General features: G+C 45.2%; 1 protein-coding gene across 1 annotated transcript in view; it reads left to right on the top strand.

The window, feature by feature from the left end:
• FAM3B (FAM3 metabolism regulating signaling molecule B) overlaps nucleotides 1–18120 on the top strand; it is a 65805-nt gene that overhangs the window by 46784 nt on the left and 901 nt on the right. The window contains exons 4-7 of the mRNA XM_075542913.1: nucleotides 592–650; nucleotides 2146–2196; nucleotides 3051–3138; nucleotides 5088–5220. Coding sequence (XP_075399028.1) covers nucleotides 592–650; nucleotides 2146–2196; nucleotides 3051–3138; nucleotides 5088–5220 — 331 coding nt within the window. The remainder of the gene's footprint in view (nucleotides 1–591; nucleotides 651–2145; nucleotides 2197–3050; nucleotides 3139–5087; nucleotides 5221–18120) is intronic.

Genomic DNA, 18120 nt, shown 5'->3' with positions numbered 1-18120 from the left:
TTATTTTGTCATATCTTGCCCAGAAGTCCACTGAGAGTTTATTTGGTGCTACTCTGAAAATTAACTCCCCTCTTCTCGTTACCTTTAACATTTTTTTTTTTGTATTTGGAATGTGTTCCCCGATGTGTCGCTTTTTTGTTGTTTAATCTTACTTAAAGTTTCTTAGGATTTCTAAATATGAATGGATTAAAGTCTCCTTCACATTTGAAAACTTCCCAAGCCTTGTACTTCATGTTGATAATGTGAAAGCTCATTCGAGGTTGAGGATTCACTGAGAGAACATGGTAAAGAGCATGTGCTAAACCAGTATTGGTTTCTCCTCTCCCTTGTCACTGGTCTAAATTATCCATTTCTAAGTGCCAGGGAGGCTGAGGCTCTAGAATCTTGGAGAGAGAGTGTGGAGATTAAGTTGAAAGGGGCAGGTACCTTTCTAAGGAGCTGAATCAAGATGCGCGCATCTCTGCAGGGGAATGGTAAGTGACAGTGGATTGTCGACAAGGAGATTCTGCCAAGAGAAGGCTTGGGCAGCAGGGAGGGTGATTCATTGCCCAGTGAGAAAGGTACCATTACTCAGACCTGTTTAAATTTCAGGGTCATCGGGGGAGAGACTGGAAATGTTGCAAGAGGAATAAATATTGCCATTGTCAACTGTGAGTCAAGAAGCATTTTCTTTGAACTCCTTTCGAAGCACTACAAGCAGGTTTTTCACCAAGAACCTGGAGGGTGGCGGATCAGCTTTCATGACTAGGGTTAAGAAATTTTCAGGCTGGTCATCTAGCTACCTGGAAAACACTCTTGCTTAGACTTTGTTCTCTCAAAGCCACTTCCTGTGTGCTTCGTTTATCTCCTTAGTACCTCTAAGCAGCCCTTCACAGTCCCAGCCTCAGAGTGGGCTGCGCAGGCAGGCTCTCAGTGGTGTTTCTAGTTGCTGGCTGTCGTGTTGGCCTCCGACTCATGGTAGGTTATAGACCAGACCATTGTGACCCTTAAGGTTTGTATTGGCTGATTTTCATAAGTACATGGCCTGGCCTTTCGTTCTTGTCTCTATATTAGCCTGGACGCTCCAGTGCAAGCTGTTGACATCATGGTAATGCACAAGCCTCCACTGACGGACAGGTGGTGACTGTGCCTAAGGTGCACGGGCTGGAACACCATGGGTCTTCTGCATGGAAGACGAGGATTCTGCCACTGAAACACAGATGCCCTCATGGTTGTTAGTGAACCCGACAGAAGAACATAGTGGCATCTGCCCAGGAATTGCAGCTCTCCAGGGAAAGCCATGCCGGATAAGGCAAGGCTGCTTCCTGGGGAAGGTTCGCCAGCCCTCTGCAGCCCCGACTCGGAGCCCCGTTTCTGAGTTGGAGTGCCGCTTCTCCTTCACAGGCGCATGTGCCTTCCAGTCCGGCCACGCTTCATGCTGCATGGCTGTGAGCGGTCCCCCACTCAGGGAAGTGAATTTGCAGATAATCGCCCCAGGCTTCTTCACTTCCTCTGGGCGGGGCAGAGCTGTGTGACGGTTCTCTTCCCGTCTGCCCCCGCTGACTTACTGCTGGAACAAGCGTACCATAGAAGCCTCCACCAGAATGAAAAGCAGGCTACTCAGTCAGCAAGACGAACATGGGCTTACTTGTGCTTACGTAGAAATCTGCAGTGAGCATACTAAAACGATGGTGGGGAACCTGTGAAAGTATTCACCATAGCTCAGTAACCACCGGTAAGTAACAAGTTAAGCTTGTTCTTACCTGGTTTACCAGGAACTCTGCCCCTGTCAAGGCTTATGTATTTGAAAAGAGGCTTTGACTCTGACAATGAGCATCCAACAGCGTGGATAGGCCGGCCAAGGTGATTAGCTTCATGGTGTTTCTGGAGGAAGAGAGTGGTGCATGAGAGCACAATGAAAAGCACAGATTTAAAGACCAACTGGAAGAAAGTTCTAGAACAGTTGACAGGCACCCTGTCGTTTTCTTACCTCACTTTACCACCACTTGTAGGGAAGGGCCTTCTCCAGGGTGGTCCCCTCATCTGTGCCACATTTCCTGGAGAGAGGTGGGGAAGAAAGACACTGTGCTGGTGGCTGGGGTGCCACAAATGCCCCCCTGGGTTCTGATGAACTGCCCTCTTGAAAATGATCTCTTTACTTTTCAGATGTAACTGGAAAGGTGACAGAAACAAGATCTTTTGATATGTTTGAAGGCGGTAAGAAGATGACTTTCCTGTTCAAAGTAAAATTTATTAAAACACAAAACTGTGATTGAAAACACTTGAACATAAATGTCAAACTTTCTTATCTTTTCAGTGGAAGAAAAGGTGGTTAGCACATACGTGAGTTTTTCAGCATAGTCTTGTAGAAATCCTTCTAGATCAGCGGGTTCTCAACCTGTGGGTCACAACCCCTTTGGGGGTCAAACAACCCTTTCACAGGGATCTCCCAATTCATAACAATAGCAAATTACAGTTATGAAGTAGCAATGAAAATAATGTTATGGTTGGGGGGTCACCACCACATGAGGAACTGTATTAAAGGGTCACAGCATTTCAGAAGGTTGAGAACCACTGTTCTAGGTTATCAATGAGTTCATTCAATAAAGTATGAAGACATCCCTTCTCTGATCACACTTTCCAAGGGTCTGTCCTTCAGTGCCATCATCTGCTAACAAGGAAGAGAAGACCTCTTCCTTTTTTTTTTTTAGCCAAAGTATGTAAAATCATGTCATCAGCATCCAGCTTGAATATCATCAGCCTGGAAGGAGCCATTGTAGCTACTGCTGTGCTCTCAGAGTCCTGCTGGGCTGTGGGCTGGCTTTTCTGGAGCTGCTAGGGGCTCCTTCTCCCCCTTCAGTCTTGCTGCACCGGGCATTGAAACATGGCTGCACTGGTTACTGAGCTGTGCTCTTGGGGTTAGGACAATGAAGAGTTGACATGGAACCCAACTGCAGAAGGAAGCCCAGCATCTAGACCAATGTTTCCCCAAGGGGGTGCAGCATCTTCTAGACCAGGATCCTCTCCTGTTGATGGAGAAGATCCTAAGATTGATTTCCATTGATCCACAGATAACTCTGGACCCATGGTAAAGTTCATTCAGAGTGCACCACAGAAATCCCTGCTCTTCATGGTGACCCACGATGAGGGCAGCAGCAGGTAAGCACCTGCAGACAGTCATGGCCATGGACAGGAGACGCCAGCAGGGAGGAAGATGCTAGCTTCTACCCAAGTTCCCAATAACAGTCTCTAGGATCAAGCAGAAAGCTCAAGGTGTTGGGTGCTTCTTTGAGGCAAATGACAGCAATACCAAAATAGACTTTGTTTCTAAAGAGAGAGAGAGGAAGAAGCCCCATGACTTGCCAGTGGAGCATATAAAGAGTAGATTTTAGTGTGTTAGTCTGGGTAGGCTAGATAAACAAATCTAGAGAGGCATTCATGTGTATAGAAAGAGCTTTATTTGCAAGAGCAATTGAGTTGCTCTCTTGTATATTGAGAAAATGCCCTAGTCCAGTGCAGATCAAGTCCATAAGTCTGATATTAGCCCATATGTCTGATATCAATCAATAAAGTCCTCTTCAGACTCATGAAACACATGCAATGATGCCGAATGATGGACGATCACTGGCCAGTGGGTGGAAAGTCTTGTGGATCCAGTGTGATATAAGCATCTTGGTGCTGGAAGGGTCTTTGCATGGCTTCTCCAGCTCAGGGCACAAAGGTAGCTCCATTTGTCTTCTCAGCTAGAATGTCTCCCAGGGAGTCAGCGCACGTCCTTCCTCCAGCAAGGAATTTATCTCCTTAGCACTTCCAAATGAGGTCATCAAGCTGTGACTTTATTAACAGACTAAACTCCACCCCTTCACTCTTAATCCTCTCAAATTGACAACATATTCTATAACTACCACATATAGGGAATATTACCAGGTAACAGGATGATGCCACAGTTGATGAGAATTAGGATGGAAAAGCAATGCCCAGCCAGGAAAATGTCACATAAATATAAAAAGAAATTGAGGGAAAACATCTTAGTACAAGGAGCAAAAGAAGGATAAATAAATGCCAGCACGCCCCCCATACACATACACATTTATACATGTGAGCATTTATAACATGTAGTAACAAGTACTAAGGAGTGGATGACTTAGTTGTATGTTTCTCAAGGTGTATTCTGTTAAGTAAGCATGTATGCCTTCACTACTGAGCTTGTCAGAGCCCCAGATTGCCTGTTCACATTATGAATTTCCAAGATGGAACTTCAGAACACAGAACTCCCCAAATTTATTGGACCTCTCAAACAAATGAAAAACAAAACCTCTCTACCATCTAGTCAATTCCGAGTCACAGTAGTCTTATGGGACAGACTAACACGGCCCCTGTGGGTTTCTCTATGGGAAGAGAAAGCGTCATCATTCTCTGTAGGAGCAGACAGAAGTTTCAAACTGCTGGCCTTGCAGATAGCAGCCCAATGTGTAACCCACTACTCTACCAGGCTCAGCGCCCCCCCCCCCCACCTCTGCTCCCTGAGTATCTTGCCACATCTAACAAAGCTTCGGTGCATGCTTAGAAAAGCTCTGACTGAACTTACTCGCGGAAACCGGGGAGGCCGCCTAGGTTTACCGGTTCCCTTTCTTCAAAGGGAAATTCCATTTCTCCTATCAGTTATGCAGGAGTGGGTTTGAAACTGGGAGGCAGGTGCCATGTTGACATCAGGCTCCGAGCAGCCCTGGCTTGTAAAACCAGGCCATGATGTTCTCCAGGAAATGATGCTAAAATAAGTTTGGTTCAGAAGAAAAGGGAACTCCTTTTTTTGCCTTCAAAAATATGTATATAGATTTCAAAAGAGATGAGAGAAAGAATTTACAATAATGAGTTTCTCTAAATTTAAGGCCTTAGAAGGGGGAGGAAGGCTTTTCTCCCTTTTGCACCAAAATGCATACTTTTTTGCTTTGCTCATTGGTATTAATATTCAACCAACGTATGGGCCAGCCATCTTCTGAGCGGGCACCAAAGGAGGCTGTTGGGATATCCGTGCAGGAACAAACACATACATGACACAGGACCCTCCCTGGGAGAGACAGTCACATGCCTTCCCCTCTGCTCTCCAGGCTGAAGGATGACGCTAAGGAGGCCATCAGAGCGCTGGGAAGTAAAGAAGTCCAGAACATGAAATTCAGGTCAAGCTGGGTATTTCTTGCAGCAAAGGGCGTTGAACTTCCTACTGGCATTCAGAGAGAAAAGGTGAGTCATCTTCCTACAAACAGCAGTGTCCTAAACGCTGTGATCACTGAGTCACACTCACCTCCGTGCGACTGGGTATGATGGGAAATGGTTGCTGAACGGGCCACCTGCACCACGTGTCTCTGCACAGAGTGGAGGGGCCCCTGGGAGGGCCCAGCGGGGACGCCTGGGTTTGCATGCTGGCTCCTTGCTCACTCTGTGTGTGCCCTGAGCAAGTTCTCAGGCTCGCTATGCCTGGATGGCCTCCCCCACTGCGGTCAGCCACCATCAAGCGGGTCCCCAACTCACATTGGAAAGAATACGGCCTGATCCTGTGCCATCTTCATGACGGACCCGTCACAGAATTCCTTGGTGTGACCCATAGAGTTTTCCTAGGTTGGTTTTTAGACAGCGAACATGCTGCCCAGCAGATCATTGTCTTGTCTTAGTCAGGAAGCACCGACAAAACCCTTTCTACATCCTAGCAACACACGGGCCTCCACTGACAGATGGCTGGTGGCTGTGTATGAGGTGGATCAACTGGGAATCAGACCTAAGTGTCCCGCATGAAAGGCAGGAATTTTACCATTGAACACCCTTGCCCCCACATCCCCTTCCTAAATTGGAGAAAGGGGTCCCTGGTTGGTGTAAATGGCCAACCCTCTTCCTTGACTGCCCACTGGAAGGTGGCCGTGTGAATCTGCTCGGAAGTGCCTCAGAGAAAGGCCTGGCAATGTATTTCTGAAGGAAAAAAATGTCATCCATTGAAAACCTTACAGAGCACATGTCTACTCTCCTCCAAGTGAGGTCACCATGTATTAGAGTCGGCTCCACAGCAACTGGCAAAATCGTGGCAGACTTCTGCCTTCCACGTGGTGGGTCCTTGGCATGCTGTTTGATGAAAGTGGTTGGTCCGTCACACGGCATCCAAAACTATGTCCCATCTTCCAGCAGTAGAAAGGTGCTGGGGTGAAGTTGAGAAATTCTCAAGTCTTTAAAAGTACAAACTCCAATGGCCTATGCTTTTCTAACAGACCGCAGCTGACGCTGTCCCTCCTGCGTCTCCCTATTCGTCATCATCCGTTTCACCTCTCTGTCCCTCTGTCTGGGTGGTTTGGCGTTCCCAAGTGGTGACGACAGTGATACACTCAGCTACTAATCAAAACCATGGAGGCATGAGCCCATACGGGAGAGAGGCCTGGCGGTCTACTTCCACTGGAAACCCCATGAAACCAGGCAAAGAGGGACCAGATTTCAACCCGGTGCTCTAAGATGTGAATGCAACATACTGGCATGAAGCAGGAAACCGACAGAGAGGTCTGAGGGGCTGGTTCCAATCCCAACTACATATACACTCCACCCTCCCCCAATTAGATTCACTTCTGAGGATAGCACTGAAGCTACAGTTCAGGGAGAGGGACATGTCTGATCAGCACACACAGGAGCAAATGAAGAGAGAGGAAAAGAGAGTGGAGCATATACTGGCCCACCAAACCTTGAGGACCATATCCCTGCCCAGAGCAGCCAAGGCACAGAGAGGACCATATGGCCGGCCCCACTATGAGACATGACATCCATCACTGACCCATAGTGTTATGGGGGACAACTGGACAACAGTGCGGGATTTGCACCCGATCTGACCCCACCACACTAAGGCGAAACACTAAGGGTGTGCAACAGAACAGCAAGGGGAACAGAGCAACAATGTCCTCAGGGAACACCAAAACTAGACTTTGGGGCCAGGGCATGGCACCCCATCAGAATCAACCAGAAAACACTCGTAAAGGTCAACAAAAAGACCTTGAACTATTTACAGGTTTTTCTCTCTCTCCTTTTTCTGCTGTTTTTGTTGTTGTTCTTTTCTTGGTTTGCTTTGCTTTGTCTTGTTTTATGTGCATATTATTATCTCTGTGGGTCTATCTAAATAAGATAGGCTGGATAAACAAGCGAGAGGAGAAAACAATGGGACTGACTTTTTCAAGGTGGGACATGGGAGAGAGGGAGGGTGGGGAGGCAGTAGGTGTTAACAAACCCAGGGACAAGGGAACAACAAATGATCTAAAATCAATGGCGAGGAGGGTGTAGGAGGCATGGTAGGGCTTAATCAAGAGGAATGTAATCGAGAGGAATTACTGAAACCCAAATGAAGGCTGGACATGATAGTGGGACAAGAGGAAAGCAAAGGGAAATAAAGGAAAGAACTAGGGGGTAAAGGGCATTTATAAAGGTCTAAATATAGGCATGCACATATGTAAATATATATATATATATATATATATATATATATGAAGATGTGGGAATAGATCTATGTGCATATATTTATAGGTTTAGTATTAAGGTAGCAGATGGACATTGGGCCTCCACTCAAGTACTCCTTCAATGCAAGAATATTTTGTTCTATTAAACTGGCATTCCATGATGTTCACCCTTCTGACACAATCGCTGAAGACAAAGCAGGTGCATAAGCAAATGTGGTGAAGAAAGCTGATGGTGCCCAGCTATCAAAAGATATAGCATCTGGAGTCTTAAAAGCTTGACAACAAACAAGCGTCCATCTAGCTCAGAAGCAACAAAGCCCACATGGAAGAAGCACACCAGCCTGTGCGATCACGAGGTGTCAATAGGAACAGTTATCAGACATCAAAGAACCATAAAAATCTTATTGTTGTAAATGAGGGGAAGTGCTGAGTGGGGACCCAAAGCCCATCTATAGGCAACTGGACATCCTCTTACAGAAGGGTGGTGAGGAGGAGATGAGCCAGTCAGGGTGAAGTATAGCACTGAGGAAGCATACAACTTTCCTTTAGTTCTGTAATGCTTCCTGCCCCCACTATCATGATCCCAATTCTACCTTACAAATCCTGCTAGACCAGAGGTTGTACACTGGTACAGATAAGAGCTGTAAACACAGGAAATCCAGGACAGATGATCCCCTCAGGACCAATAATGAGAGCAGCAATACCAGGAGGATAAGGGTAAGGTGGATTGAAAGGGGCAACTGATCACAATGATCTACATATAATCCCCTCCCGGCGGATGGACAACAGAAAAGTGGGTGAAGGGAGACGTCGGACAGTGTAAGACATGACAAAATCATAACAATCTATAATATATCAAGGGTCCATGAGGGAGGGAGGGAGGGAGAAAAATGAGCTGATACCAAGGGCTCAAGTCGAAAGCAAAAGTTTTGAGAATGATGATGGCAACAAATGTACAAATGTGCGTGACACAATGGATGCATGTGCGGATTGTGATAACACAGGCAACGGCTGCCGCGTTTGGTAAAGCAGAGGGTCAGTGAAAATGAGGGAAGCCCTCCAGGAGATGGATTAGGATGGTGGCGGCCACAGTGGGCTCACACCGACGAATGGTGGTGGATGCGTGACAGCACCGGGCCAGGTTTCCTTTTGCTGTCCGTTCGGGTAAGGTTGCTGTGACTTTGAAGTGACTCAGCAGCAACTATGAGGCAAGGTTCAAGGCCCCCAACTCCATACCTTAGTGAGGTAAGGTCCTCCTTTCCTTTGAGTTCAAAATTCAAAAGTGCCAGAGACTTAGAAGACTTCAGGGTGTATTGCCTCTGATTTTAGGCTGAGACTGGGTTATCCCAGCCCCAACCCCTTGTGCTGTCAGGCTACAGGTTCTAAAAGGGAGACAACAAACACCAGCATCTACACATCGTTTTGTCGGCAAGAGGACTCCGGGTGGAGGAGGAGGTGCCAATGAGGCAACTCTTGTGCAAACCAAATCCCAGAAAGCTGGTGACTGGAGCCTCAGAGGGATGCTGGGATTTCTCAGATACTTTCTACGCTGGTTTTCCAGAGCCCTAGAGACCATCACTACTTTAACCTGCTTTGTAAGACTGTTTGTGCCTCCTCCACCCTTGGATGCCCTGCACACAGTGCTAGGAGTCCCTGGCCACAGGCCTAGCCTGGAGTCCTCCTGACTAATCCCTGGGTCTGGACACTTTGGCACCAGCTTGGGACCTCACAGGTCAGTCGTAACTAGTGAGGAATGCATTCCCTGGAACACCAGAGTTAAGGTTGCCAGTGGGGCATGTGTGGTCTGCATGAGTCCCCTCACCTCTCTGGGACTCAGTGTCCTGAACTGCACAGTGAGAGTTTCAGGTGCAGCATCTGTGGTGTGTACACATGTCACTGTGTCACCCATGTCCTTGGCTGTCCTGAAGCACAGTGTCCCACAGGTTCATCTTCTCCTTCAGCCCCAGGGTGTTCAGATGACATATAGACCCCCAGGCTTTATCCAATTAGCTCTGTGGTTCAGGGCAGTCTCTCAATTTCTCTGTGCTTCAACATCGCCACCCATGAGAATGGATACAGTTGTCCCCATCTCAGAAGGATCACTGTGGACTAAACGAGAGAAATACCTGGGCCATTGAGAACCCGAGCCAGCAGAGCTGTGCACTGAGAGCAGCTGGGTTTTTCCAGGGCTTCCCCCGCAGCACACCCCCAACACAGACCCTTGTGCCCTGATGGGCAACCACTGTCCTTCCCTGCCTGGGTTTCTGTCAAAAAGACTCAAGCCCAGGTCCTGGTGGGCCAATTAAATCAGAATTCTTGGCCAAGTGCTTCTTTCAAAAGGAAGATGGGAAGCCCAAGACATCCCTTACAGGCGGCCAGGGAGCCCCGTGTTCATGTGCTCATGGAAACATCCCCCAGCAGACCCACGCACATCTCAGCACTCCCACTACCCACTACAGCACTCCTCCCTCCTGAAGCCACCCACAATAAATGCAAGCCCTGTACATGGTCTTTCCATCCGGCCCAAGAGCCCCTCTGCGGTGTGTCTCAGAAACCACCTGCTGAGTGCAGCAAGTCAACTGCAAAGGGGCAACTAGCATCGGGGCCCACTTCTAGGAATTGTCCAGAAGGGGCAAGAATCTAGAGATTCGTGATTACCAGGGGCAGGCCGCGGGCGTCGGGGAGGAGGGATTCAATGTTGACCAGCCCCTGAGCTTCTGAAGGGTAGTGATTTAATTCTGAACTGGATGAGCACAATAGGTAAACAATGTGATGAACCTAATTAAAGCCAGTGAACTGCACACATGAAGCCTGGTCAAATGTCAAGTGCTTTGTTGCATATATTGTATTTACCATGTACACATATAAATGCCCGTCTAAAGGTCCCTTCCAATAGCTCTGCTCTTTCCCCAACTGCCCTGCCTCATTCCCTCTCTTGCCTTCCCACCCAACCTTCTCCTTCCCACCTGCACAGTCTCAGGTCCCCAGGTCCAGCAGGCAGGGCTACTACTGACAGTCAGGGGCACCGTGGCATATAAGGAAATGCTTCTGTGTTACCCACTGCCATCAAGTCTGTTCCAACTCGAGACTGTAAATCTTGATAGGAGCAGAAAGCCTTATTTTGCTCCCAGGGAGTGACTGGTGGATCCGAACTACTGACCTTGCTATAATTGCAAATCCAGTATGCCACCATAACTCCCATGTGTTAGCACCCACTTACTAATTCTATTACTTTATTACCAGCAGTATTGTTTCTCATCCACTTTATGAGGTAGCTAGACGATCAGAAAGTCTGTGGAAGAAGCTTTAAATCCCTCTTGACCCTTTTGTGATCCATGGGGCACATGAGCGTCCATTAAAAGAGATTGCTATTTTTACTGGGGTTCTAGTTCATACATGCATGGGTTTATTCCAAGCAAGCCATGTTGCTACAATCAGTGGTTGGCTACACACAAAATGTTCTGTTACGCACTGTCTTAGCCTCCTTAGAATTCCTTCCAAGATTTGTAAATAATAAAATACAAATCTGAAGAAGGGACTTGACTGGGGTCAGTGCTAAAATTCTGAACAGCTGGTTTTCCGAAGGCTGTGGATGACAGTGGATGCTCACCATCCATTTGCAGGGCCCCCACCAGGATTAAGCCGTTGGTGAATCCCCTCTGCACGGAGGCAGGAGTTGTGAGTCACCGTGCTTTCAGACAGCATTCATTGTAAAGCTGATCCTGGCCGTTGTACTCAGGTCAAAACCTTATCGTTTGATCTCCCTTTTGACCCATTTTAAAGTCGTTTCAGTTTTTAATATTTTATGCTTCCTTTTCAATGGAAGTTTTTCTGTTTTTTCTAGTCGTTGTTGTTGGCCCTTTGTTTGCTTGCTTCCTGTTTATGTTTCGTGTGATTTTCTGTATATGAAATGTAGGATGGGTACATCTACAGAAGCAGATAATTGTCTAGAGGCAGGGCAACATGCCTTCAGGGAGTAATAGGGAGCTAACAACAACAAGAAGAAAATATTCTGAAAGTATGACGATTTCACAAATCTTACTATGATTGAACAATCAAAGTGTATGATATGTGGGGACAGTGGGGGGGTGGGGAGGTTTCAATCAAAACAGTGGCTTCTGTCTCCGGGATTGAAAGGGATGGTGGTATCAGAGCTTAAATTCTTGGCACATGTTGTCAGGAGAGAACAGTCCCTGGAGAAGGACAGGATGCTTGGGAAAGCAGAGGGCAGCAAAACAAGAGGAAGGCTCTCAAGGAGAGGGATGGACACCGTGGCTGCAACAATGGGCTCAGGCGAAGGAATCTTGTGAGGATGGCTCAAGCCCAGGCAGTGTTTAGTTCTGTTGTTTGTAGGGTCGTTATGGGTCAGAACCAATTTGATGGCACCTAATAAGAACAACAATCTTGATAATCTTGATAGATTTTCCTCAAAGGACACAGGACAGTCTGGGCAGCTTATTATAATGATTTTTTTTAAGAGAGTAAACTTTAATGGTGAGAAAAAGACCAAGAAAGGTATGTCCTGGTTTGTTTGTTTGTTTGTTACCCCATCACAACAATGCATCTGATCATTCTTGGAGAATAGCAAGGACTGTCCTCAGAGAATTTGCTGGGAAACCTTATGGCATTCGGTCCTACCGTCCCTAGCTGGCCCCTCCAGGCTTCTTTGTGTTCCGTAGACTCAAACGACATTTAAAATGAACACACGATCAAATCCCTGAGGATGCCGACTTGCCCTTTGATGTGGTGTAGCCTGAAGAGTGCTGCAGGATCCTCCGGGACCCGCTGCCGGGACCCCTCCTGAGAAACGGCGCACTGCCCTCAGCAGTACGGAGGCCTCGGTGGAGGACTTGCCAAGAAGCAGTAGCTTCACTTCCATAGCTTTGCATAGTGAAGGTTCTTAGCATTGTGTCAGTACTTTCCCTGGTCCCTTTGGAGCAGTACTTTGTCTGTTGGCCTTCGCGTACCACCCACCAACATGGTCAGGCGCCCTTGGAAAGGGAGCCCTGGTGCACTGTGTTAACGCATTGGGCTCCATCCGCAAGGTCTGTAGTTTGAAGCCACCAGCCGCTCCACAAAAGGGAGATGGGGCTTTCTACTCCCCTAAACAGCTATAGCCTCAGAAACTCACTGGGACAGTTCTACCCTGCGCTATCGGGTTGATATGAGTCAGCATTGACTCCTTGGCATTGTGTTTGCTTTTTGTTTGGATCTTGGGAAGCTGCTATCCAAATGGTAGTGCAGGCTGCCATCTGGTGAGAACATTTATAACTGAGTTAATCTGAAAAAAAAAAACAAACAAACGGCCGTCACACTACCAGTCCTACCACCCAACTTGGGACTTTGTGTGTCCCACATAATTGTATCAAAATCTATATTATCTCAAAAAAATTTCCCCTTGCTTTCCACATAACTTCTATTACTGAGAAGATGTGGTCTCCTTCAAAAAAAAACCACAGCAAGAAAGAATTTGGTTATGAAAGGGTTAAGTCGGGTGTGCAGGTCTTCATGAATAGGTTCACTATTGATGCCTAGCTAGAGGAGCCCTGGGGGCATAGTAGTTAAGAGTTGTGTTGATAACTGAAAGGTCAGCAGTTTGAAACCACCAGCCATTCCTCAGGAGAAAGAAAGGATTTCTACTCCCGTAAAAGTTAGTCTCAGAAACTCACAGGGGCAGTTCTGCCCTGCCCTACAGTGTCACCATGAACCAGATTAACTAGGTGGCAGTGACTTAGGTTTGGTTTGGTAAACAAATGCTCTCTTGAATTGCCGAAGGGGTCCCTGCTCTCCTATGTTCTCTCCAAGAATAGATGTTTGGGTGAGAACGGAGATTCTAAAGTGGATTTCACCTTTCTTGTCTGCATGTATCGCTTTAAAGTTATTGCCCGTTACTAAAAGAGTTGAATGAGTCATTTCAGGAGAGTGAGAATCAGCACAAAGCTGATTCCTAGGAGGTGAAGGCCAAGTGTAACTCCAATTTCCAATGTCTCCATTGACTGACATTAGCAGCTTCTGCCACCCCCTCCCCGCCACACACACACTTTCTAGTTCTCTACTCAGCTTGGCAATTCACTGAAATCTACCCAGAATTCCTAGGCTATACCTACAGTTATGTGATTCATTAAAATAAAGGGTACAACTCAGAATTTTAGGACATCAACAGGCAGGCAAGGCAGGATACAACTCAGGAATAACATGAACAGGCTCTCCAGTGAGGCGTGGCAAGGTCCCCAAGGCAGAGAGCATATCCCTCCCCAGGAAGCTGTCTTTGCAGACTGCTCTCCTTCAGGAACTTTGCTCGCACTGGTGTTCCGGGCTTCTATCAGTCAGGCTCCTTCCCACCAGGTGAGGTCCTAGAGACACACTCTCAGGTGTGGCCAATGTAGCCCAAATGTTGTAAGGGTTGTTTCCCTGAGGCCAGGGACAACGGCCTCAAGGTAAAAGAAGTGTGTGTGTGTGTGTGTGTGTGTGTGTTGTTGTGTATTATTGTGAATTAGCTAGGGGTTTGCATGTTAGACCATCACCTTGACATTCAACAACATAAACAACTTGTCAAATGTCTCACTGGTTTGTCCTATTTCCACACACACACACTCGCACCTTTTTTTTCTTCTCTAATTTCCCTCTTGGAAGATAGTATCATCATCTTCACCCGAGCATTTCAAAAAGGATTGGAAAAAATTCAACACTCATTCATGTGAAGAATCTGATATTTATAAAGAGTCTCCATTTAAAAAAATAATGAACATCACGCTTATGACGAAACACTGACTACTTTCTCTCTAAGATCAGGAACAAGACAAAGATGAGGTCTCCTCTTAAAATGTCTGTTCAATATTGTTCTGTAAAGACTAGCCAGGGAATTAGGCAATAAAGAGAAATAAAGAGAAAATAAACAGAAAAAAACAAAGAAGCAAAACTGTGTTTATTTGCAGATAACATGATCTTATATGTAGAAAGCCTGCCCAAAAAATCCACTAAAAAAAAACTTATAATAACACCTCAACAAGGTTACAAAACACAAGATCAACATATAAAAATGAATTATATTTATATACACTTACAGTACAATCCAAAAATGAATTAAGAATACAATTCTATATTGTTAAGAATAACAATAAAACAACAAAACTTCACTACCATCAAATCAATTCTGATTCATAGCGACCGGCTAGGTCAGGGTAGCACTACCCCTGGGTTTCCAGGACATAACTCTTGGAAACATCTGTTTGCATGTTTGTTTTTTGTTTTACAATATAACTCTTTATGGGAGGAGACAGCCGTATCTTTCTCCCAGTGAGCAGCTGATGGTTTTGAACTGCTGACCTTGCATATCACAGCCCAAGGTATAACCACTATGTCACCATCATAACAAAATTTAAGAATAAACAAATGAACTGTGAAATCTGAAAGTCATTCCCATGTTAATAGATCAAGAGTTTAATATTGTTGTCAGTGATCCCAAATTAAATATAATCTCTATCAAAATCCCAATTGGTTCAACAGAAATTGACAGACTAGTCTTAAAATGTGTATAGAAAATCAAAAACAATCCTAAGAAGAACAAAGGAGAATCACATTTACCAGTATCATAATTTACTTTAAAGTCACAGTAACAAAAATAGTGGGCTACTTATGTAAAGATATATTATAGATGAATGAAATAGAATTGAAAATTCAGATATAAACCCTTATATTCACAGTCGATAAATTTTTACAAGAGTTCCCAGACCATTCAATGAGAGAGATATTTGTCTTTTCAACAACAGGTGCTGGGATTAGATCGCCACATACAAAGAATAAAATTGGACCCCTACTTCACACAATATACAAAAATTACCTCAAAAGATAATGGAAAAGCTAGAGTTATTTTTAACTCTTAGGAAAACCCATAGGTATAACTCTCCATAACCTTAGATTAGGCAATGGATTCTTATACATGTTCCCAGAAAAACAAAGAAAATACTGGACATTATTAAATAAAATAGTTTTGTGCTTCAAAGGACATCATCAATAAAATATAGACAATCCATGGAGTGGGGAAAATTATTTTCAATTAATATATTGATAAGGGACTTGGGTTATTTGTCTTCAAAGAACTCTTACAACTTAAAGAGTAGAACAACCAAATAACTAAAGAGACTGTTTTCCAAAGAGCAGATATGAATGATCAATAAGCACAGGAAAAGATGCTCACACCATCAGCATTCGGGGAAATACAATTCAAAAATGTAATGAACCCCACTTCACACCCAGTAAGGTAGCTATATTCCAAAATACAGATAAATAAAAGGAAATGTGGGTGAGCATGGGGAACAAGTAGGACCTTCATACACTGCTGCTGGGAATGTGAAATGTGCCCGCAACTTTGGAAAAGAGCGAGGAAGTTCCTTAAAAAGTTCAACCTATGCAGATGGACATTGGGCGTCTACTCAAGTACTCCCACAACACAAGAACACTTTGTTCTAATAATCCAGCATTCTGAGATGCTCATCTCCCTGACACAATCGCTCAAGACAAAACTGGTGCATAAGCAAATGTGGTGAAGAAAACAGATGTGCCCGGCTATCAAAAGATATAGTGCCTGGGGTCTTAAAGGCTTGAAGATAAACAATCGGCCATCTAGCTGAGAAGCAACAAAGCCCACATGGAAGAAGCACACAAGCATGTGTGATCATGGGGTGTCAATGGGATCAGGTATAAGGTATCTAAGACCCAGAACAAAAAATAATACCCAATGTGAATGGGGGGTGGTGGTGGTGGCATGGAATGGAGACCCATAGCCCATCTATATAACTGGATATCTCTTCACAGAAGGGTCACAAGGAAGAGATGGGCCAATCAGGGTGCAGTATAGCGCCTATGAAACACACAACTTTCCTTTAATTCTTCAATGCTTCCTTCCCCCCACTATCATGACCTCAATTTTACCTTATAAATCAGATTAGACCAGAAAATTCACACTGCTACAGATAAGAGCCCAAAACACAGGGAATCCAGGATAGATAAACCCCTCTGGATCAACAATGAGAATAGAGATACTAGGAGGATTAGGTGGTGGGGGAGGCAAGGGGGGGTCAAATCATAAGGATCGACATATAACCCCCTCCCAGGGGGTTCCCAAACAACAGAAAAGGGGGTGAAGGGCGACAGAGGACGATGTGAGATATGAAAATAATAGTCTATAACTTAACAAGGCTTCAGGAGGGAGCGGGGAAATGAGCTGCTATCAAGGGCTCAGGTAGAAAGAACATGCTTTGAAAATGATGATGGCAGCATATGTACAAATGTGCTTGACACACTGGATATAACTATATGGATTATGATGAGAAGAACCCCCAATAAAAGTACTTAATAAAAAAGAAAAAAAAGGTTAAACCTAAAGTGATCCTCTGATCCAGCAATGCTACTTCTAGATATAGACCCAAGAGAAATAAACATTCATACCAAAGCATATATGCAGATGTTCATGGCAGAATGATTTATTATCGCCCAAAATGGAAACAGCCCAAATCTTTGTCAACTGATTAGGGAGCCATAAAATGTGGTATAGAGAGATACGATGGAATTTTATATAGCCATAAAAAGGAAGCCCTGATTCATAGATAAACCTTGAAAGTATTAAGTGAAAGAAGCCAAACATAATATTTGCCTTCATATTGTCTGATACCATTTTTGTGGTCTATCTAGATTAGGCAAAACCACAGAGAAGAAGTAGCATAGGGGTTGCCTCAGTCTGGAACAAGGAGGACAGATAAGGCTTTCTACTGCCATAGAGTGACAGACTTGGAACCCACAGGGGAAGTGTGACTGCCATCAGGGCTGTGGTGAGTGGGAAATTGTGCCATGGCAGTGAGTTTGAGATCTGGGTCAGGGGAGAGAGGAAGAGGGAGCAGGGGAGTGACAGGCAATGTGAAGTAGCTGCCAGTGGGTACAAGATTTCTTGTTGGAGATGATAAAAGTATTCTAGAATGAATTGTGTTGATGATTGTACCATGGTGGAGGGTTAGGGGACCACTACCATTGAGTCAACTCCCTATAAGACAAAGTAGAACAACTCCATTGAACTTCCCAGATTGGAAATCTTTCCAGAAGCAGACAGCCTCATCTGTCTCTCTTGTGGCATAGCTGGTGGATTTGAACTGCCAGCCTTGCAGTTAGCAGCCCAACAGTTAACCCACTGTACCACTAGAGCTTGATGGTGGAAGAGCCCTGTGAATGTAATAAAAACATTGAATTGTGCATTGGATGTGGGCAAATTTTATGGTATATGAATTATAGTTCAATAAAGCCACGGTACAAAAAAGGATATAAAACTCAAATTCTAAAGTTTAAAGTGCGTATTGTTTTCTGTGACCATGAGGTTAACAAAAGAAGAACCATCTCGCTGCTATTAGGTCAGTTGAGACTCAGAGTGGCCCTAGAGGACAGAGTAGAACTACCCCTTTAGGTTTCCAAGCCCTTAAATCTTTACAGAAGCAGACAGCCTTGAAGTGACTGGTGAGTTCGATCTGCTAACCTTGTAGTTAGCAGCTCAAGTCATAGCCCATTAAGGATCAGGCATCCTTAAACATTAGGTTCAGGTGTTACATTATCTGGGAAATAATGGAAGATCTATAGGGCCCAAAGCCTGGCTCAGTATGAACACCCATTTCCTGAGCAA

Source organism: Tenrec ecaudatus, chromosome 2, assembly GCF_050624435.1.
Source record: "Tenrec ecaudatus isolate mTenEca1 chromosome 2, mTenEca1.hap1, whole genome shotgun sequence".
Taxonomy (NCBI): Eukaryota; Metazoa; Chordata; class Mammalia; order Afrosoricida; family Tenrecidae; genus Tenrec; species Tenrec ecaudatus.
Note: the sequence above shows the minus strand (reverse complement) of the source record. Positions and strands in the feature narration are given on the sequence as shown.